Source organism: Rhopalosiphum maidis, chromosome 3 (assembly GCF_003676215.2).
Source record: "Rhopalosiphum maidis isolate BTI-1 chromosome 3, ASM367621v3, whole genome shotgun sequence".
In the NCBI taxonomy this organism is placed as follows: domain Eukaryota; kingdom Metazoa; phylum Arthropoda; class Insecta; order Hemiptera; family Aphididae; genus Rhopalosiphum; species Rhopalosiphum maidis.
In genome coordinates, this window is record NC_040879.1 from 37400386 (window position 1) to 37419821 (window position 19436).

Consider the following 19436-nt stretch of genomic DNA (forward strand, 5'->3'; position numbering starts at 1 on the left):
TTTTATTTGCTGATAAAAAAACAACGATTCCCAGAATCTTTAATAATGTTATTGTGAATTACTTCATTAATAAAATATTATTAGGTATTAGGTATACCTACATAATTTCTCTTTATCGAAAAACACACTAATGAGTAAGGACTAAATGTTAAATACAATCATGTTCTATTTGCATAAAATATTATTATATTGTTGTTACAGACGTTACAGTATAGATATTATATCATTAAAAATTATTTGTTATTAATTCATAAGTACTAGTATTGATAATAAATACAAAGGTTGTGAATTATACTAAAATGGAATCGCGGACGAAAAGTCTGAGCACAATTTTAGTGTCAGCCAAAAAGTATATAGGTAATATATAATGACTGCATACATTTTTAAATTTTAAGTTTTTAAAATAAATATTAATTATAAAAAATATTCTGTATTTTTGGACTTTTTGTTCAACTTTTTTTAAAATAGACTTTTTGACCGATTACCACTAAAATGTCAAATCTGGTGTTGATTCAACAAAATGCACTGAAATGCTGAATAGATAAAAAAACAAAAATATTAAATTGTACACAATGAATGTGGTTATTATTGTTATTAATATATTTTGTAAACAGTAAATACTAGAATTACCTAAAGGTTTAATAAATTGGGCAACATTGCAACAGATATAATAAGAAGATTGTATCCATATTCCATGGGATTCAATAAAATATGTAGTTTCGCCATCGCATGTTTCATTCACATTAACATTTTTGTGACTATTATTAGTAGGTACTATATGATGTTTTCGTTTTTTTTTTCAATTTGTAACACTGAATAGTATTTTATTTTCGTTTTTAATTTTGATTACTTCTATTGTTATTCATTATTTCTGATTTTGATTTTAATTTGTAAAGGTATTTTCATATTCTTATAATCTCAATTTTAATACCAATTTTTATTTTTATTTTTATTTTGTAAGGGTTTTAAATAAAATATGATACTGATACTGATTTCATTGCTATTTGTAACTTGTATTAAATGTTCAAGAATTTTTATCCAGCAAATAATTTTTATCGTTTATAGAAAATAAACTTAAAAAAATTTCATATGTCCATAAATAATTCAAAAAGAGTTAAAAATTTAAAATATTTACAAATTAAAAAAATGATAATTCAAGCATTTGGTAAATAACTTAAGTAACCTTTGCTTATGACTAATACACAAATAAAAAAAAAAAACGATTTTTCTCAAAAACTGGATTTCCCATAAAATTTTTCATTTTTTCTTAATTTTTTTTTCCCAGTTATTTTGAGAGTTATTATTTTCACTATATTTTTAACTACTTATTATATATATATATACACACACAAAAGTCACATATTATTGTAAAATTATACAATTATAGCCGATCAGAATCTAGAACGTAAATTTGGTAATAGGTAGATACATATTGATATTTTTATTAATTCTTTTGAAGGAAACAAATCAGCTATGATGGATTTTTGATTGAATTTGACAAAAAAATCGTGATTTGTTTATATGGTTATATGATTCCAAATCATATATATAAAATAATGTATTAATTTTGATTTTTATGAACCACATTGCTATAGGTTCTATAAGTTTCATGATTATCATATCAGATTTTAGATTTTGGGAGAAGCTGAATAATAATCAATTCAAACATACATAGGTCAATCATATAACTTACATAAATCTGTAAACCCAGATAGTGGGACATATTTACTCAAAATAGCGTTTATGGCGATCAATTTAAGATCAAAATAAAAAATAAATCTTCAATTTTAACTTCAGCATATTTTCTTAACAGAAAATGAATCTTAAGGTTACTTAAATTACCCAAGTAATTTTCTTAATAATTAGGAAAAACAAACAAAAAATTAGGAAAATGGTTATTTTTATACGAAAACAACTTTCGATAAAATCGTTATTGTTTTATTTTTCTAAATAATCGTTGATACGACATTTTTACTAGATGTTATAGGAATTAACTTTTTATAAACATGTACAATTTTCAACATTTACTCTTATTGAGCTATTTATAAACATTTGACATTTTTTATTTTTTTCTAAAAGTAATACATATACATATTATACAAAATATGTACATTATGCATTAATGATTAAAAATACTCACACGATGAAAAAAATTGAATATTTATTACAAGATTCCTCATACTATTATTATAGGTATTTAAAAATATTAGAGATGCATGATCACATTTTTTAAAAAAAGCATTTAATATTCAATTTTTGACAAAATCGCGAAAATTTGAAAATTATTTTGGATAATCGTAGTTAAAAACGTATAAAATATTCATTTTTATAGGTAATGCTTGACGTTTGAAAATCATATACAGTTTTTCATAAATAGTTTATGCTTATACCAAAAATCTAACTTCATCAAAATCTAAAATATATACATAATTTTTGTTTAGACATTTAAAGTTTAAATTTGGATGAAATTAGATATACATATGTCATATACCTATAAGTACATTATTTAATTTTGGTTATCTTACCGCTAATATTATAATAATTGGATATAAGGTATTATATATTTTAGTATATAGTAGTTATATTATTATAACTACTTACTTACCTATTATAAAGTGTGACAAAAATCAATTTTTACAATAAGTAATAGTATAAGTTACATGTAGATATATGTATGATCTGTGTTAATTTTTTTTTTTAGAAATTATGTGTTAGTGTTTCAAATAAGTTTGGGATTGCATTATATAATTACATTTGAAGTATTTTTTATTTTGACAATTATTAAAGTAGAGATTAGAGAATATTGAATAATAACAAATAGCTACCTAACAATTATTGTGATAATTTTGATCACCATAGTAACAACATTCACAACTGTATCATTGATTTATTGTAGCGTTACATTTTAAATTTTACTGACCTTAGATAAATTAAATTGTTAATTAAATATCAAGAATCGTGAAAATATAATATATTTAAAATTGAAATATAATGTTTAGTGACAGTGCAGTGAATGCAGTTGGGTTTAACCACAGTGAAACGCATAAAAGGGGGTATGTTAGAAAACTAGTTTAATATTTTTGTTCAATTATTTTTAATTATTTGTTTAAACAGGAAAACTGAAAAATCAAGCCAATATAATGGACTATTCACTGAAGACAAATCATGTGATACTGTTGATGTGAAAACTGTAGAAGTTGGTTAAATTTATCATCAATTGTGCTTACAGCATATCATTTACTTTTGAATGTTTTAGACACAGACTGGTGCCATTGAAAACATTGATATTGGAAATATTGATCTTGTTGCATTAAATGGCTGTTTGGAAAAAGGATTAAGACTTTTAGAGACTGAATGTAATGACTGGCCAAAAATGAATAGTTATTTAGATACAACTCAGAAAGATATAAATGATGACAAAACCATAAAAGTATCTTTAAGACAACATCCTACATTTGGAATGGTAATTATTTGTAGTTTCTCAAATATAGTTTTGACTGCTTTGAATAAAAGATCTTATTAATTGTATTTTAACAATATTGTTATTATTCTCTAGTTCTGAATGAATATTATGATAAATACAAAGTAATTTAAATTTGGTAGTTTAAAAAATTAATTTTTACTAAGCTATGAAGAACAGTTTAAGAAATTAGTTTGAAATGTTGATGAGTTAAAAAAAAACCTTAGTAAATTATTCTCAGATATTATAATTAGTTATGTTTATTATAGATTTTAATTAAGAAGTTGATTGTAATATTAATGGTTATATATTTTAGTCATTAGAATAGTTTAGACTAGTATCAGTACCTATATCCTACATATTATATTAATTTAATTATTTTAAATATCTATGTTTTTATGAAATATAAGTTCTAATTCATATTTATTAATTAATTGAACATTAATTTTTAATGATGTACTACAATGATTTGTTTTGAATTGATTTTTAAGAAAAATATCAGTGCACTTGGTTGGAATTGTAACGGTGACAAGTTAATGGTAGCTACTGGTGAACATTGTCATACACAGTGGTGTAATCATTTAAATGCAGTATTTGTTTACTCTATGTCGGAGTGAGTAATATTGTCATATTGGTATCCAATTTTATGAAAATTACTGTTTATTTAATATTTATTTTAGTATGATTATGAATAATAAATACTATAACATGTCTTCTATATGAAATTCAGTTTAGAAAAAAATGGCAGTACTGTATCTAATAAGCTGGAGGTCACTTCTTGTGTAACATGTTTAGCTACACATCCAACCAATGAATATCTAATAACAGCTGGATTATACAATGGTAACAGTTCAAGTATTTATAAAAAAATACATATAATATTTTAACAATATTACTGAAATATAATTTTCTCAATTTTAAAATGATGACATTTATTTATTTAGTTTTAAAATATTTATAAGTAATTGTTTAACACTTAACACATGTTAATAAATAAGCATTGTCTGAGTGATCAACATGTAGTTTACTGGTGTCGTAACCTTTATACCAGTTCCACAACCAGTGAGGGTGCATTGCATCTTTGATGAGACCTCATCATATCATGAGAAAGCTCCCAAGACTGACACTAAATTATATTAATATTTATAGAATTTGACCTGCACCTAAATCACGAAATCCATAGTAGTGGTACTGTATTCTACCATATTTGTTATGTTAAGCACTAATAATAAAGTCCATATTTACAAACCCACAAATTGGATCCCATACCAATAACTCCCAAATAACCCACATTAAATCTTTGCTGGTATTATTAAACAATGTTCTATCCATGTCAATAGAGCATCCAGTTTGCTTTAAGGGAGATGCAAGAGGAATAGAAATCAACGAAACCATCAAAGGATTTAGTTATCCATGATTTTCTAAATTATATAAATTATAAATGCAACTTTTGGTGATTAATTATTACAGTAATAATGGTAATTTTATCATTTATTTGTTTGTTTTCTTTTTAAAAATATTTAATGAGACATCTTTCTCATCATAAATTAATATTTAATTGAGTTTACTTTAATAATCTGTATGAACTATCTGTTTGTATTTTTTACATGTCATCAGTGAGCTATGTGTAGATTGCAAAAATTATTGTCAATTTTATATGATACCGTTACTGATAAAGATTATTGTACTTGATATATTTAGTACTTGCTACATTTACTATAATATATCAATGAATGTATGATGCTAAACATTATTTTCAGGTGAATTACTGATTTGCAACACAAATGACAATATGTCTATGGTCTCCCTTGAATGGCATTCACAGGCTATATCTGAATCATTATGGTTTGTGAGATCTGATCTTCGTGTGGTATTAATAACTGCCGGAAAAGATGGATATGTGTGCGTGGGAACTATGATGAGTGATAAAATAAAATTTACTCAGCGAATATGCAGGTAAATAAAAATAAAATTATTCAAAATAATAATTGTAATTCATTTCTTCATAAGTGACTAAATTAAATTTTATACACAGCAATAAAATTAGTTATTAATTTTAAAATATAAAATTTGTGTATGTGTTCTAACACTTGTAACCGTATATTTTGTATAAATAAAAATGTATACTTATATTTTTAAACAGTTGTGTACATAAATTATATTATTGTATTCATAAAAGATGTGATCTCATGTTCTATAATAACTTTTTATTTGTCAAGCACAAATATAATAACAATAATATTTAAATTCTCAGGAATAATTTTCAAGTACGTAATATACTTATTATCTAATGGATTGAATGGACAGTAGAATCCATTATTTAATGGTTAAAATGAATAAACATTAACTATACATACACACTGGAGAATTAAATGTTAGTTTAGAGCTGAACATGCAAATGTCCTTTACTAATATTAAATTTTGTTTGAGCATCAGTGTATGTATCTGCTAATTGTATTACAATAAGCAGTCACATACCAATTTATTGATTACTTATATTTATCCACAATGTTGTTTGACATCCAATACCTACTTCTCCTGCTTCTAATGAGTAAAAAAATTGCTTAGTGGCTTTGATTCAATTTTTTTTATAGATCCTGTCACTGAGTAGGTCATTGTAATGGCTGTTTAATTTGAATTCAATGAAATTTGTGCGATGGAAATAGGTGAATTAACATCTATTTATAAAATGCATTTTAGAATTTATTTGAAAAAACTAATATAGGCATATTATATTCATATTTATTTAATAAATATCCATGATTATTTTTTTTTTTGTCATAATATTTAAAATTTGATATAGTTATTTATATTAAGTAAAAGATGTCATTTTTATAAATAAGCATGTGACTAGGGCCCAGATTTATATGTATTTATACAACCAAAATAATATATACATAAATATGTGCAAAAAAACTTAAGATATGTAAGTATATTAAAATTTAATTAAATCTTATGGAATCTTAATGAAAAAATTATACTAGGAAATAAATAAATATTTGTAGCTAAATAATAATAATGATAATAAATGATTAATTATCTTGATTACAATTTACAACATGCAATTTTAAATTTTCAAATTCAAATGACTGTTTATTCTGTCGTAAAACTGCTTTATACATTATACTGATTAAAAGATCTTTCAACTTTGACTGATGTTATTGAACAATATTGCATGTTTTGTTACTAAATTTGAAGGAGATACTTCAGCTGATAAAGTATCCAGAAATAAATGAAAGATTAATATTATAGAAGCTTAACACATTGAGTATAATGATTGCTTGTCAGTATGTAACTCATATAACTACGCCATTAATATGTCCGGTCAGTACTGCTGACCCAACATATTATACTATACAAGTCTTTACTATTAGTTTACTTATGAGAAGCTTATCAGTCTAAACTCTGAAGGGAACACACTGTATACATCACAAAGGCAATCAACTTGTTACATTACTAAAATTGTTTAAATATGAAAGAAAAAATAGAATAATTGTGAAGTATATAAAAACATGTATTTATGACCAAATATGGAAAATCAAATGTAGCTAATTTTATCAAAAACTGTAATCACTGGCAGAAATTAATTTATCACGTCACATTTATACACAAAATATGTATTTTTTTACATATAAATCCAATCTCTAGTGATCACTGATGAAACAAATAAAATAACAGAACATTCACATAATTGTAAAAATGATTTGCACTGACTAAAATATAAAATCAATAGATATTTTTGAAAAAAAAATGTATATTATACAATATAAATATTTGTATATCAAATTTTTAATTATTTTAAGTGGTTTTGCTAGTTTTATCACTAAATTTAAGATCTGAATTCAAATAGTTAGTAATTATGTACGTAGTATGTATATCACCTATATATAATTAATGAATAATAAACACCTCACTACTTATCTATAGGTACTTAGTTGGGATTCCAGGAAAAGTTGGTATTCGATGTTTCGATTATTCAAACAGACATTTTTTAGTAGCTCTGGAAAACGGGAAAATTTCTAGTCATTTATGCGGAACAACAAGAAACATTAAAGGTACCTTTTATTAATTGAAAATAAAATAAATTGGTAATTACACACTATTCCACACCACCCATGAGGTTGTGTGTCAGGTGCGTTTTTTTTAAAGTGGTTTCCCCAATAGGCCTAGTCCACTATGACAAGTACAGAGGATTATTACTTGTACCGTGCAATTTTTTTTTTTTTTTTTAATAAATTATAGAAATTAGTACATTAATATGAACTTGACATATATACTTGGCTATTGATGTTGATTTTAAATTTAACAGAAAATATTGCAATGTATACAAGTATAAATATGTACTTATTATTTTAATACAGATGATGTTAATATTTAATTTTTGAATAATTTGTATAAAAAATATTAAGTTTAGATCTAAATTGATTTATTATAATTTTTACCTAGAATTTTAAGCCGCAAGAGCTTTGTTATCATAATTTATGATTTATTTTTTTTTGTACTTTCGGTGATTAATATTTTTAACCAACATCTTTATTAAATTGTGCGTTACAGAAGACCAAGTTTTAGAAGCAGTAAAAGTTAGAACATATAATGGATATTCATTAATGATTGAAAATATACAATTTTGTCACAAAAATTCTAATGTATTTATCATTACTCAATTCGATTGTACAATACTATTATACAATGTGTATCAAGTTGGTAAAAATAAATTATTAATTTTGAATATATTTAAGATTAAATGTAATTTATTCACAGAAGGATCCACTAAAAATTATATTCAATCAAAAACTAATAACCAGATTATGTTGGAGTTTAGAAAATGAATTTATAGTGTATGTTGGCGAAGAAAATGGAGAACTTACTAAAATCAATCTAACAAATGGGAAAACAGATTCAATCAAAAAATTTGCATCTTGCGATATAATTGCAATGAAAATCAACCCAAAAAGGTTTTAATTTAAAAAGTTTTAGTGTTGTATGTGTAATTATTTAATATATTTTTTTTTCATACAGAAAAAATATTATTGCAATCGGTTCAATACAAGGAGAAATTTATTTATGTAAATATAAATAGCCATTTCCAATTTGAAAAAAATTAATTTTAAGTAATAAAAGTTATTATGATTTTATACATGAATATCGGGCGGAATGTTACTCACGGTTTAATTAATTATAAAAATGCACTGCGTTTATTAAAGAGAAAAGTTTTATTGATTTTGAGTTTTTGTGCTGTATAGAGAATATTTTTAGATTTGAATAATTTTAAAGAAAAACTAGTTTTGTTGTAATGGAAAAACTGATGTAGAAAGGAATAAATAAATATATGCAGTGTACTTGTAGTAGTATTGTTATAAGAATGAGATCGTATAAGGAATACTAACAGCTTAGGAATGGCTGTATTTCATTATTATTACTATTTTTTTTTTTTTTTGTTTTTTTTTTGATTTTTCTTTTTTTTTGGTTTTTACATTTTTTCCTAAAGTTAATGATAAAAAAAAAAAATTAGTTTCAAGTTGAATTATTACACTAATTGAAAAAGAAAACACTACTAAATGTTTTAACATTAATAACAATTTTAAAGATATTTGTAAAACAATTTAAGTAAATAAAAATACATTTGAATATTGGTGATTCATCTTACACATAATGGATTGGAATACTTAATTTTTTAACTGTAACAGTCTCACAGAAAAAATTCCAATTCAACATTAATATTCTTAACATATATTTTTAAACAATAATAAAATAATTTATCATAAAAAAATAACACAGTAATATCACACCAATGGCCGCATTCCTTATAATATGTATAATATCAACAATAATAGGATAGCCACTAAAACAGACACATACTGTGTTCCTTAAAACTAATTTGAAGAATTATTTATCCATCTACCTTAACAGATTAATGCCTAATGCTCAACATAAGGAGTTCAATGGGATATGGTTTGTGCCCATTATTTCAATCACACACTTTGTATGTCAATATTATTTATAGCAAAAACCTATACCAAAAATTAATATTGCATAAGTGACATATTATATAGTACAAACGCATATATCGTTAACAACATATTGCTGTTTTACATTCTTTTTTTTTAAGTCATCACTTATAGCAATTTATATTTTTGATCGTATGAAAATCTTTGATATGAATGCATACCAACCTCTATAACACATTAAGAAACTAAATCTATTCTACTTGATACAATCGGTGGAATAGTTTTTAAAAAACAATTGGTTTATAATAATCTGTGATATTGAACTACAATACTTATTAATTATACTTAAAAGAGGTTGACATACAATTTAAATTCATTCGCATCTTTTTTTAACAATCTATCTTTTAAACATTATACATTCATTTAATCTTTTCAAAAGTTACAACATTCACAAGATACAACACATATACAGGCTCACTATGTGTAATATAATTATGGTAAGTAAACCTTAAAAAAAATAATATTGTTCTGTATCACAATTGCACTTAAATAATATCAGAGAAAGGTAAAAAGTGTATTTGAAGTAACATTTGTTTCAACTTTTTTTTTTCACGTGCTTATGTTCATTATTTATAAAATTGGTAGTTAAATTAAAATATGAATAAATATTAAATTAAAAGGTAACATTTAAAGGAACGATGACGAGTTCCATACATATCTGATTGAACAGATACATATATATGTTTATGTTATATTTTCTTTGAATTTCATAGCTTTTAATTCAAATACAAATTTTACCAATTACTGACAAAAATAAAAATTGAATCGCTGATTTTATTATCACAAATATCACATTAACAAATGAATTATTTTTTCTTAACATAATTTTTTTTTAAATTTAATTATTGGGTGGGGTGGGTGGGTTTGATGACATAACATATTGATTGATAATACAACTAGGTATATATAAAAATTGTCTTATTAAACGTAGATTTGATTTTCATAAATATTACAACCAATCAGCAATTCAATTCAATTATACTATAGCAGTTTAAAATAATAATTTTCATAACTATCTATGTACTAATATTTGTATTGCAATAAACTTGTAGTTCACCTAAATAAGTGACTAGATACTGATGCAAAAATCAGTCCATGATGAGAGTTTTGTCACAAAAAAACAATAAAAAAAAAAAATTAAATAATTAAAAAACAATTAAAAACATTACATTTAAATAATTATGATACTTAAGATTAAAAAATTTAGTTATGAAAAAGAGACTGATAAAATAAAATAAAAGTTATTACATATAGTAATGTATAAAATATAACTAAAATGTTGAAAATATTTAAAAGACAACTTCATCATGAATATGGGGAAGAGGGGGTATATAGTAAGGTGGAGGGGAATATACTATAGTGAAAAAATCACAATAAGCGTTAAAATGTAAAATCAAATAATAATAATGAAAAAAAAAAACAATTGTTAAAATTTAGATTCTGAAGAATATCTTAGATAGTTATGTTGAAGATAAGAGGTGATTTTTGCCGCATGGATTTTGCTTGTGCTTGACAAGAGTTAAGCCATTGCATTGGTGGCAATGGCAAATCTCCAGGAGATGGGCAATTATTGAATTTGGCACCAGCATAAAAGTTATCACCATTAGGTGAGCTGCATCGTTCATCGATGTTCATGAGTTGTTTGAGCAGGGCATATTTTTCAATAACCAATTGCTCTATATCATCTTCTTTAAATTTCTTGTAAGGACCATATTTTTGTGGGGATTCGTAGGATGGGGGAGTGTGATGTAATGGCACTTCTTGTAGATATCTAGTCGGAGTGTCAATAGGCTGGGAACATACCATATGAGGTCTTTTATCTTTTACGATTTGGTTGTTTTTAGCTGTTTTATGAAAATTTGCTTTATCGTCTATAATTTCATCTCCATCCGACAAACTATGATCCATAAATTTTCTAACATTCTTTGTATGTGATTCATTATAATTAAGCTGTTTAACGCAAATAGGCGTTTTTGATTTGGGTTTTTTTGATTCATGAATCACTTTAGAATTTTTAGTTGGACTGAATTCTGCTTTAGGTAAATGTTTTGTTTTACTTCTATGTACATTGCTTGGTAAGCTGTTTCTCCTTGGACGAATTGGTTTGTACATATTGATGATTTGCATTGAATAATATTTAATGAGCAATGTCGACCTACAAAATAAATATTTTTATAAATATCACTGTTCTACACAAGCTTAAAAATTAACATGTACTCCAGTTTGTTAAAAGTTCAGTATTAATGGTTGCACTTAAAAATCTAATATCTCAGAATGCACTTATCTAATAGAGCTGGACATCTCAATAACAAATTACAATCAAACAACAATTGTGGAAGAAATGTTTATTCTTAATGTAATTAAGGAAACTAATGATAAGGCAAGAAAGACAATTCTTTTTCAAAATTTGCTAAATGTGCTTTAAGTATTATTTAAATTTATAGTGTTTGTTTGTTTGTTATTATTTTTAAATACGTTTATTGATCTAATTATAAAAATTCATAGTAAAAAATCTGATTAATTGGTCTACGCCTTTAAGAGTCAATTAAAATTGATTCATAATATACATATTTAGGTAGGTACCAAGATAAACAAAATTGTTTTCGGTTATAATTTACATTAGGTATAGTCACATAATTATTATAATTAGATAGGTAGGTAATCCACTTTAAAATAAACAAGATACAACAAAACAATGACTAATAATAGTTATTAACTATATTGTTATATGGAACGTACAAAAGTAACATAGAGAGCAATAATGAAAATGATTATTATTAGTTCAGTAATGATAATGTCCACTTAATAATATACATGTTTTCATTAGAAACTAAAGAAAAACACCATAATATACTAGTATAGGTATATCACAATCATCTAATTCAAGTACAATATTGACCGGAGTACCTACTAACTATTTTTTTGTTACTATGAAATCTTACCTAGGTAACTATTACCTCAATTTAAAAATTGAACTATAAATTAAAAAAAAACTATTATATTATATTTTTGATATTCATAAACTATCGGTATACCGTTTACTGCACTTAAGTGCATTAAGACTGGTAGAAAGAAGTATAAATTTAAAAATAAAATTGAAAATTTAATGTTGATTCTTGTGTTATCAGCTCATTATGTATAATATGTAATCAAGGTTTCATAAATGCACACATACACTACATAGCAATTATTCAGATAAAGTTAAAAGTTATTTGAAGTTTTAAAAAAAGTAGACAAGTGATAGATAGACACTTTAATATTATATATGTATAGGTAGAATATTACTTATGCATATAATATGCAAAATATAATGGGACCGGTTCAATATGTGATATACTACCCAAAGGCTATCTATAATAAAGTATTGTAGTTGAATGTTAAATATGTGATCTACCAACAATCAATATCTATGCTACCTATATGTTATAATAAATTATACTTTAATAAAATTGATACAACTGAATTTTTTATGTCTATTTTAAGTATTGTATTCTTAAATTATCAATATGTTACCAATTAGCTGTGAATTATGGCACTAAACCAACATTGTGGCGGACATTTATAAGAAAATATATTTGGATGGCACTTTTAAATAAAGTATACTAAAAAATACTTTAAAAGTAAACATAATTAAAGTATGACAGAAATAATAAACTTGTCTGATAGTTTGGAATTGGGTATAAACAATATCAGTACATAAGAAATGTAATTTTTATAAGCATGCATAAGTACAAATAGAAAATTTTTTATCAAATTTAAAAAACACTTTTATAATAAAAATTTAATAAAATAAATTTAGTAACCTAACCTACATTGCTATTTTAAGAAGCAAATATAGAAGGGTAGTAGGTAGATCACACATAAGATTATAAATATAATAGTAGATCACATTTGATTTATAGTGGATCAACTTAATACAATTTTTTAAAAATAAATTTAGCTTTTCAATATTACCAAAAAAATACGCTTATAGCTATAAAAAACCTAAGTAGGTACTAGGTTTATTCACTAACGGTGTATTGTATTGATCATAGTGGTAAGAATGTAAATAATTTTAGATATATAATGAGTTCCATTTAATGTGATCAACTGTTTATTGTAGTGGTTCTTAACTGGTGTTAGTGAACTTGGTATAAGTGTTCCACCAAAATTTTAAAAATAGTAAGAAAAATATTAAAAAATGTATATAATTACTGTTGTGTTCCGTGAAAACCTTATAATAAGTTAAGTGTTCCTTCATTCGAAAAAGGTTAAGAACCACTGGTTTATTAGAATCAAAATTAAAAATCCCAAACCAGATCTTATGTTACTAATGTTAAATTAACCTTTTATTAGAATCACTAAGAACCGGATAATTGAATCATTTCTAAGAACATTCTTATCGTTTAATAGTATTTCAGACTTTCACTAAAAAGAAACAAGAATTTTTTTGAAAAAGTTAAAAGGAGCTATTCAAAAATATGGTGAAAAATTATTAGTGATCCGTCGTTTGTGAATTGTGTTTGAACTGAGTCACCAATCTTGAAACGCTGATTCAACTCGTTCAATTCATTTCAAAGAGTCAACACACTGAGAAGTTCATGAGTTACACATTACTAGTGAAAACGATACTTTTCAGTTGTTTCAAAAGTTATAGGTAATAATGTACAATGTACATTATAATTATTATTTATTTAATTTTAAATAACTAAAAATCATGTATATATTATATTAATTGAATATGAATTTTAATTTCAGGATACTATGAAAATGAAATTAGTAGAATCTCAAGTACAATCAAAAATAGATAGTTTTTACTTTATTTTAATTTAATTTTTAATACACATATAAATATACTCATTAATAAAAAAAAAAATGTTTTATGGAACCAACCAGTTAATTGAATCAAAATGATCTAAACCAATGTGATCACATTAAGCGGAACTCACAGTAATATTTTAACAACACCACCTCTGATTCTAAAAAAATGTCAGCAAATCCATTTCGCTGAAATAGGTATTTCATTTTTAAATTGTTTAAAAATTGTCAATTTCGCCAATTCTTTTTAAGAATTGAAAAATTATTAGATCTTGAAGTACATACTAGTTTCCCAAGTATGTAATTTTAAAGTATTTTTTTTATGACATTTTGTATTTATTCATACCTATTGAAGGAAAGACAGTTTTGGCAAAAAACATAAGAAAAAACGTTAGTTACTTATGTTTGTAATTTAAAAATTCCTCCAAGCGTTTAGCTTTCACAAAATTTAGTGAACAAAGGAACCATACCATTTTTATAAGTGTTGGGGCAAAATGCCAAAAGCTGCGTACTTTAAGATAATAATAAATATAACAAAAAAATGTATAAATAATACAATAGGATCACACAGTATGTATGGTAATAAAAAGGCTATTAAAAGTAAATTATTGGTAATAATGTAATATTCATTATATTGTACTAATTTTACTATTCATTGTATTGTAAAATTTTTAATTATGCTCCAGTGGTATAACAAAAAAATTTGCCCCCCCCCAAAAAAATAAATAAAATATGGGCCCTAATATTGTTTAAGTAGGTATATAAATTTAAAAACATTAATCTGATATAGGTAAGTCACTTATTTTAATTAAAATTTTGTTATACGTTAAAAAATAACAATATTTATTTAATATTACACAATCTTCTAGCATTTTTTTGGGTAAACTTGTCAACTAACATGTTTATATCTAAACATCGCAAAGATTAACAATAATTTAGTTTGAAAAAACAATTATTCAATTTTTATTTCACGAAAATTAAATTTACTTTAACCGAAAACCCCAAATTGCCGTGAGCCTTCCCCGCAACACATGGATCGCGGGCCCTCAGTTAAGCCACTGTTAAACTCTATTAATCATGTTATAGTCGTATTTTAGGGTTTTAATTAAATAGATTTCTACCTACCTAATTAAATTATTCCAATATTTTTCTTAAAATATATAGTGATTTGCCACAAATAAATTATTACCTAATTATTATAAGAAATATCTATTTGTCACTGGTAACTAGAAAATTTTTTTTTTTTTTAATTTTTACCAAGATTTTTACATAACTAAATAACTTAATTTACGTAAATAAAAATACACTTCGAAAGACACGATAATCGTCGCCTACCTGGTAGGTATCCAAAATGCAAATAGGACACGACTATTATAATATTATAGCGTCCATTGATCACTTTTCACCTGCCTGCAAATGGGACGTCGACGGAAACGATAACGGTTATTCGTAATGGTAATAACAACGCGATTGTGCAGACTGGATAGGAAAAGTATATAGTACTAATACTAGGTCGATAGGAACCTACTTGCGATGAAATTGGTCGGACGCGAAAATAAAATTCAATTGGTCCGCCATTGCCCTACTCATCCCCCCCTCCCATTACCACCGCAACACACGCCATAGACAACACTCGCTCAACCGAAACGACATGGGCCGCGGACCGTGGTTAGCAGCTACGGCGTCCAATGCCGCCGCCAGATTTTCTGTTTTGCTTACCATAGATACATATTAGAAATACGAAATAACCGCTTGACGCTTACCTATCGGCGGCGATCGGGGGCGTACGCCGTCGTCGTTTTCGTAGTCTCTGGTAATGACGTCGACGGCAAAATATCTTCGCCGCGTTCAGGATGGCGTTCGCCACGCACGCACAGCACACGGACGGGCAGCACGGGCCACGGCCTGGCGCGTGTTCTGCGGGCGGCTGTGCTAGTTTGCTGACAAAGTCGAATTGAACCGAACAACGACGCACGACAAACGCACTGTTTTTACAATAATTATAACAATAAGATATTACAAGGTACCGCACTGACGAGCGAACAATGTTTTTTTCTTCCGTTTCTCTGTCGCACTCGGGAAGAACGAAAGAAAATCGCCGAAACAGCAGTAGCGACGACGTCACAAAACGATCGGTAGGCGACGGGTCGCAGTCGGTAATACGGTAAAATAATAATATTATTATCGCGACAGTGACGTCGATTAATAATAATAACAAAAATAATGTCAATAATACTACAGCGTATCAATTATTTACGTATAGATTCTCCGTCGACAAACGCGCGCTAATTTCGTGAATGTCTACGTGCAAAAATATACAAATGTCGCTTCGGCCGTCGTCTTGCGCGGACGGCGGAAACGATACAAATAATAATTTAATAGCGGATAAACAATAGTCACGATGCGATGCGAACGGAGCGCGTCGCCAGTGGCAGAAACGCAACGGATGGAAATTCGAGAACGACTGCGGTCAATCGGCGGCACCACAGCGATAGTCGTCGGAGAACAACAACAACAACAAAGCGAATGGAAGTGGAGTTTACTCGATACCACCACCCGCCGCCGCACCGTAGCCACGCAAACTCACCGACCCCACCACGCGCGCGCGGCACACGGGCACCGCCGATCGGTAGTCGGCACGGCGGCGGCGGTGGTGTTCCCCTCGCCCACCTCGTTCACCCGCTAGAGCAGCCGGGAGCCGGGGAACAATGGCACTCGGCACTCTGTTGCTCGGCGGGCGGGTGGTAAAAAAACGAAAAAAAGTGAGAGGCTGCCGTTCGCTACTCGCTGTACCCGACCAGCTGCGCCGCCGTTAGCCGTTCTGTTCGTCGGTGGCGCACGGCACATTGAACCATTGCCACATCGCCGGCCGACCCGTCCACCGCTACCCTCCGCCACGACGTTTGCGACCCGTGCGGCGTTGTCGGTTGTTGGCGCGCGCGGTCCGGCGTGGCTGCGATTTCTCGACCGACGGTAACGCCGGCGACCCGGTGAAAGGCTTGGCGCGTTTTACGCAAACGTGTCGGCATTACGACGACCGGAGAGGAGTGTGAGAGTTCTCCGTTACCCGTCACCGTAACCTACGACACGATGTAGTAATGTGTAATATAAAATATTGTAAAGTACCTGCCTAGTGCCTACAAATATTATTTCGGTCGTCACGCTGAAGTGTTTACGATTTACGACGATTGGCGTTTTTCGAAAAACACGATTTGAAAGGGTTTGGGTACACTTACTTATTGTGGTATATTGTTTTTTGTATCTGTAGCATTATTTTACCGTTCAACTAGCTTGACTCGAAATTGCGTAATCGTAATGAAGGTTTTCGAGTCTCTCGGGTAAATCCCATAGTCGACCAATCGCCAATGACTCGCGCGTCGAGTGTCATACGAATTGAGTCATGAATTTCCCGTTAAGTTTTCAAACAGCAGTGCGGCCGTGCGGGTCTTGAAATTTAGGCGGTAGATGAGAGTATACCTACGTGCGTATATCATATTTTTATGATTTCAATCACGTGCAAAGTATTTAAGTATAATATAAGTGACCCAACTCAACCACTCATACAGAATATACCTATCTACGCGATGAATATAAAGTATAGATAGGCACTTGGTTCGAGCTTTAAAAAGCTATAAGCTATAATAAGGCTCCTCCTTGACCCTCGAAATGTTATGTTAAATTGTTTGTGACGTGTTATACCTATAACTAATTATAATCTATAAACTACGACTCTGTGCAAAATTACAAACATATAAATACAGGCGAGAGTCAACAATTAATATTGTATTTTATATAGCCAAACAGTCGTACAGACATAATATAAAAAACTACTATAGCAGTGGCGTAACGAATGTGGTAATCGAGAATCAGTCTCGGTAAGTAGATTGTAGGTGGGTATGAAAACCGCTTCGAAATGGTTATATTTACTAAAGTGCAGATCATTACTATAATTTAATATTGTGAAAAATTGAAAATGCCACTGACATAAGTCTTATTAGAGCGGTAGGATGTTTATAAAACTTTTTGTTATTATAGAAAATGGAATTGTACGTGTAATGTATTTGGAAGTAACTTAACAACTTAAATTATAACTTATAACTTATAAGTTATTGTAATTTGTAAACAATTTAATTTTTAAGTAATTTGATGGCAATTGAAATACATTTTATTTTAAGTAATTTAAGTTACATTTTCGTAGTAAAATTACCAATTTACTCATCACTTTTTTAAAATATATTTTAAGAACCAATTGATATATATTATAATATGAAAATATATTTTACAAGTTACGATTTTCTGGCAATAACATTTTTGTATTGCTGTATGAAAAAAAGTAATGTAATTTAAATAATTTAATTGCCAAAAAAAAGAAACTTCTCCACTATTACAGGTATTGTGTTATTTTTAATTCGTTACGCTAGTGGGCGGTACGCCGAGACTGCACAAGTACGAAGTACCTATATATTATATACATAATATACGATTATATATAGTTTACATAAGTATAGTGAAGGATATGATAGATGTGATGATTGTGTTGTACTGCTGCAAATTGTTTTCGTCGACGAAACTCTCTCAGTATTTCATTATGTATGATGTATATGTAATATGTATAATTTATAGTCTCGCAATAATGAACGAATCGTTCTTATAATGTTATTCTATATTTATAGGGATTGGTTTATATTTTCATGATGAGATATCCTATTCCAACAAGTCATAAACAGCAGTCATAACTCATTAGTCACATTATGAGCCATAGTCATAAATTTAACTACTTATAGTAACAAATATAAAATTATTTAATAGTAAAATGTTCGAACTTTTTTTTTTAAATAAAAGAATAATAATTATTATTGATTTTATAACTGTTTAGTATAATTATTACTAAAAATGAAACAAATATTTTTTTTTGTTTAATAACAAAATTTGTCCAGATATATTAAAATGTAGAAGAGCTGTAGAACTATCGCATCTAAAGTAGTCCCAAATAAACAATAATATTTATGCAAACATTAAGAGGACGCCATACCCGCGTATGTTGTCTGTCTTACTAATGTACATCATAACAAATTTTCGTTTAGCAGAATATATTTTGTGATGTTAGCTTTAATATTAGGGTAAATATACCTATCATTAAATTTAAAGGTAAGAATATTATCTAGCCAATG

The 19436-nt window shown here is 27.4% G+C and overlaps 2 protein-coding genes across 4 annotated transcripts; one reads left to right on the forward strand and one right to left on the reverse strand.

Annotated features, from left to right (window-relative positions):
* Positions 1–2914: 2914 nt before the first annotated feature.
* On the forward strand, positions 2915–8864 carry LOC113557506 (WD repeat-containing protein 34-like). Of its 2 annotated transcripts, none has more exons than XM_026963072.1 (10): positions 2915–3053; positions 3115–3196; positions 3257–3463; positions 3952–4073; positions 4191–4303; positions 5221–5416; positions 7388–7515; positions 8015–8160; positions 8222–8415; positions 8480–8864. In XM_026963072.1, exons 1-10 carry the CDS (start codon positions 2992–2994, stop codon positions 8538–8540), a joined length of 1311 nt encoding a protein of 436 aa, XP_026818873.1. In that variant the 5' UTR covers positions 2915–2991; the 3' UTR covers positions 8541–8864. The 2 variants fall into 2 exon arrangements, with proteins under 2 accessions (XP_026818873.1, XP_026818874.1); XM_026963073.1 differs by having other exon boundaries at positions 8225–8415.
* Positions 8865–9780: 916 nt separating this feature from the next.
* Positions 9781–16712, reverse strand: LOC113556925. 2 transcript variants are annotated; one of them, XM_026962156.1, is made up of 2 exons: positions 16029–16712; positions 9781–11623 (listed from the first exon to the last, which is right to left on the reverse strand). In XM_026962156.1, the coding sequence occupies exon 2, from the start codon at positions 11593–11595 to the stop codon at positions 10921–10923; it is 675 nt and encodes a 224-aa protein (XP_026817957.1). In that variant the 5' UTR covers positions 11596–11623; positions 16029–16712; the 3' UTR covers positions 9781–10920. The 2 variants fall into 2 exon arrangements, with proteins under 2 accessions (XP_026817957.1, XP_026817958.1); XM_026962157.1 differs by lacking the exon at positions 16029–16712 and adding an exon at positions 15601–15732.
* Between the last annotated feature and the right edge of the window lie 2724 nt (positions 16713–19436).

Bases quoted from the DNA above. Each gene is read 5' to 3' on its own strand.
- LOC113557506 (XM_026963072.1), top strand. From the start codon at position 2,992: ATGTTTAGTGACAGTGCAGTGAATGCAGTTGGGTTTAACCACAGTGAA. The intron at 3,054-3,114 runs GTATGTTAGAAA...TTGTTTAAACAG, and splicing joins AGTGAAACGCATAAAAGGGG to GAAAACTGAAAAATCAAGCC. The intron at 8,161-8,221 runs GTTGGTAAAAAT...ATTTATTCACAG, and splicing joins TATTATACAATGTGTATCAA to AAGGATCCACTAAAAATTAT.
- LOC113556925 (XM_026962156.1), bottom strand. From the start codon at position 11,595: ATGCAAATCATCAATATGTACAAACCAATTCGTCCAAGGAGAAACAGC.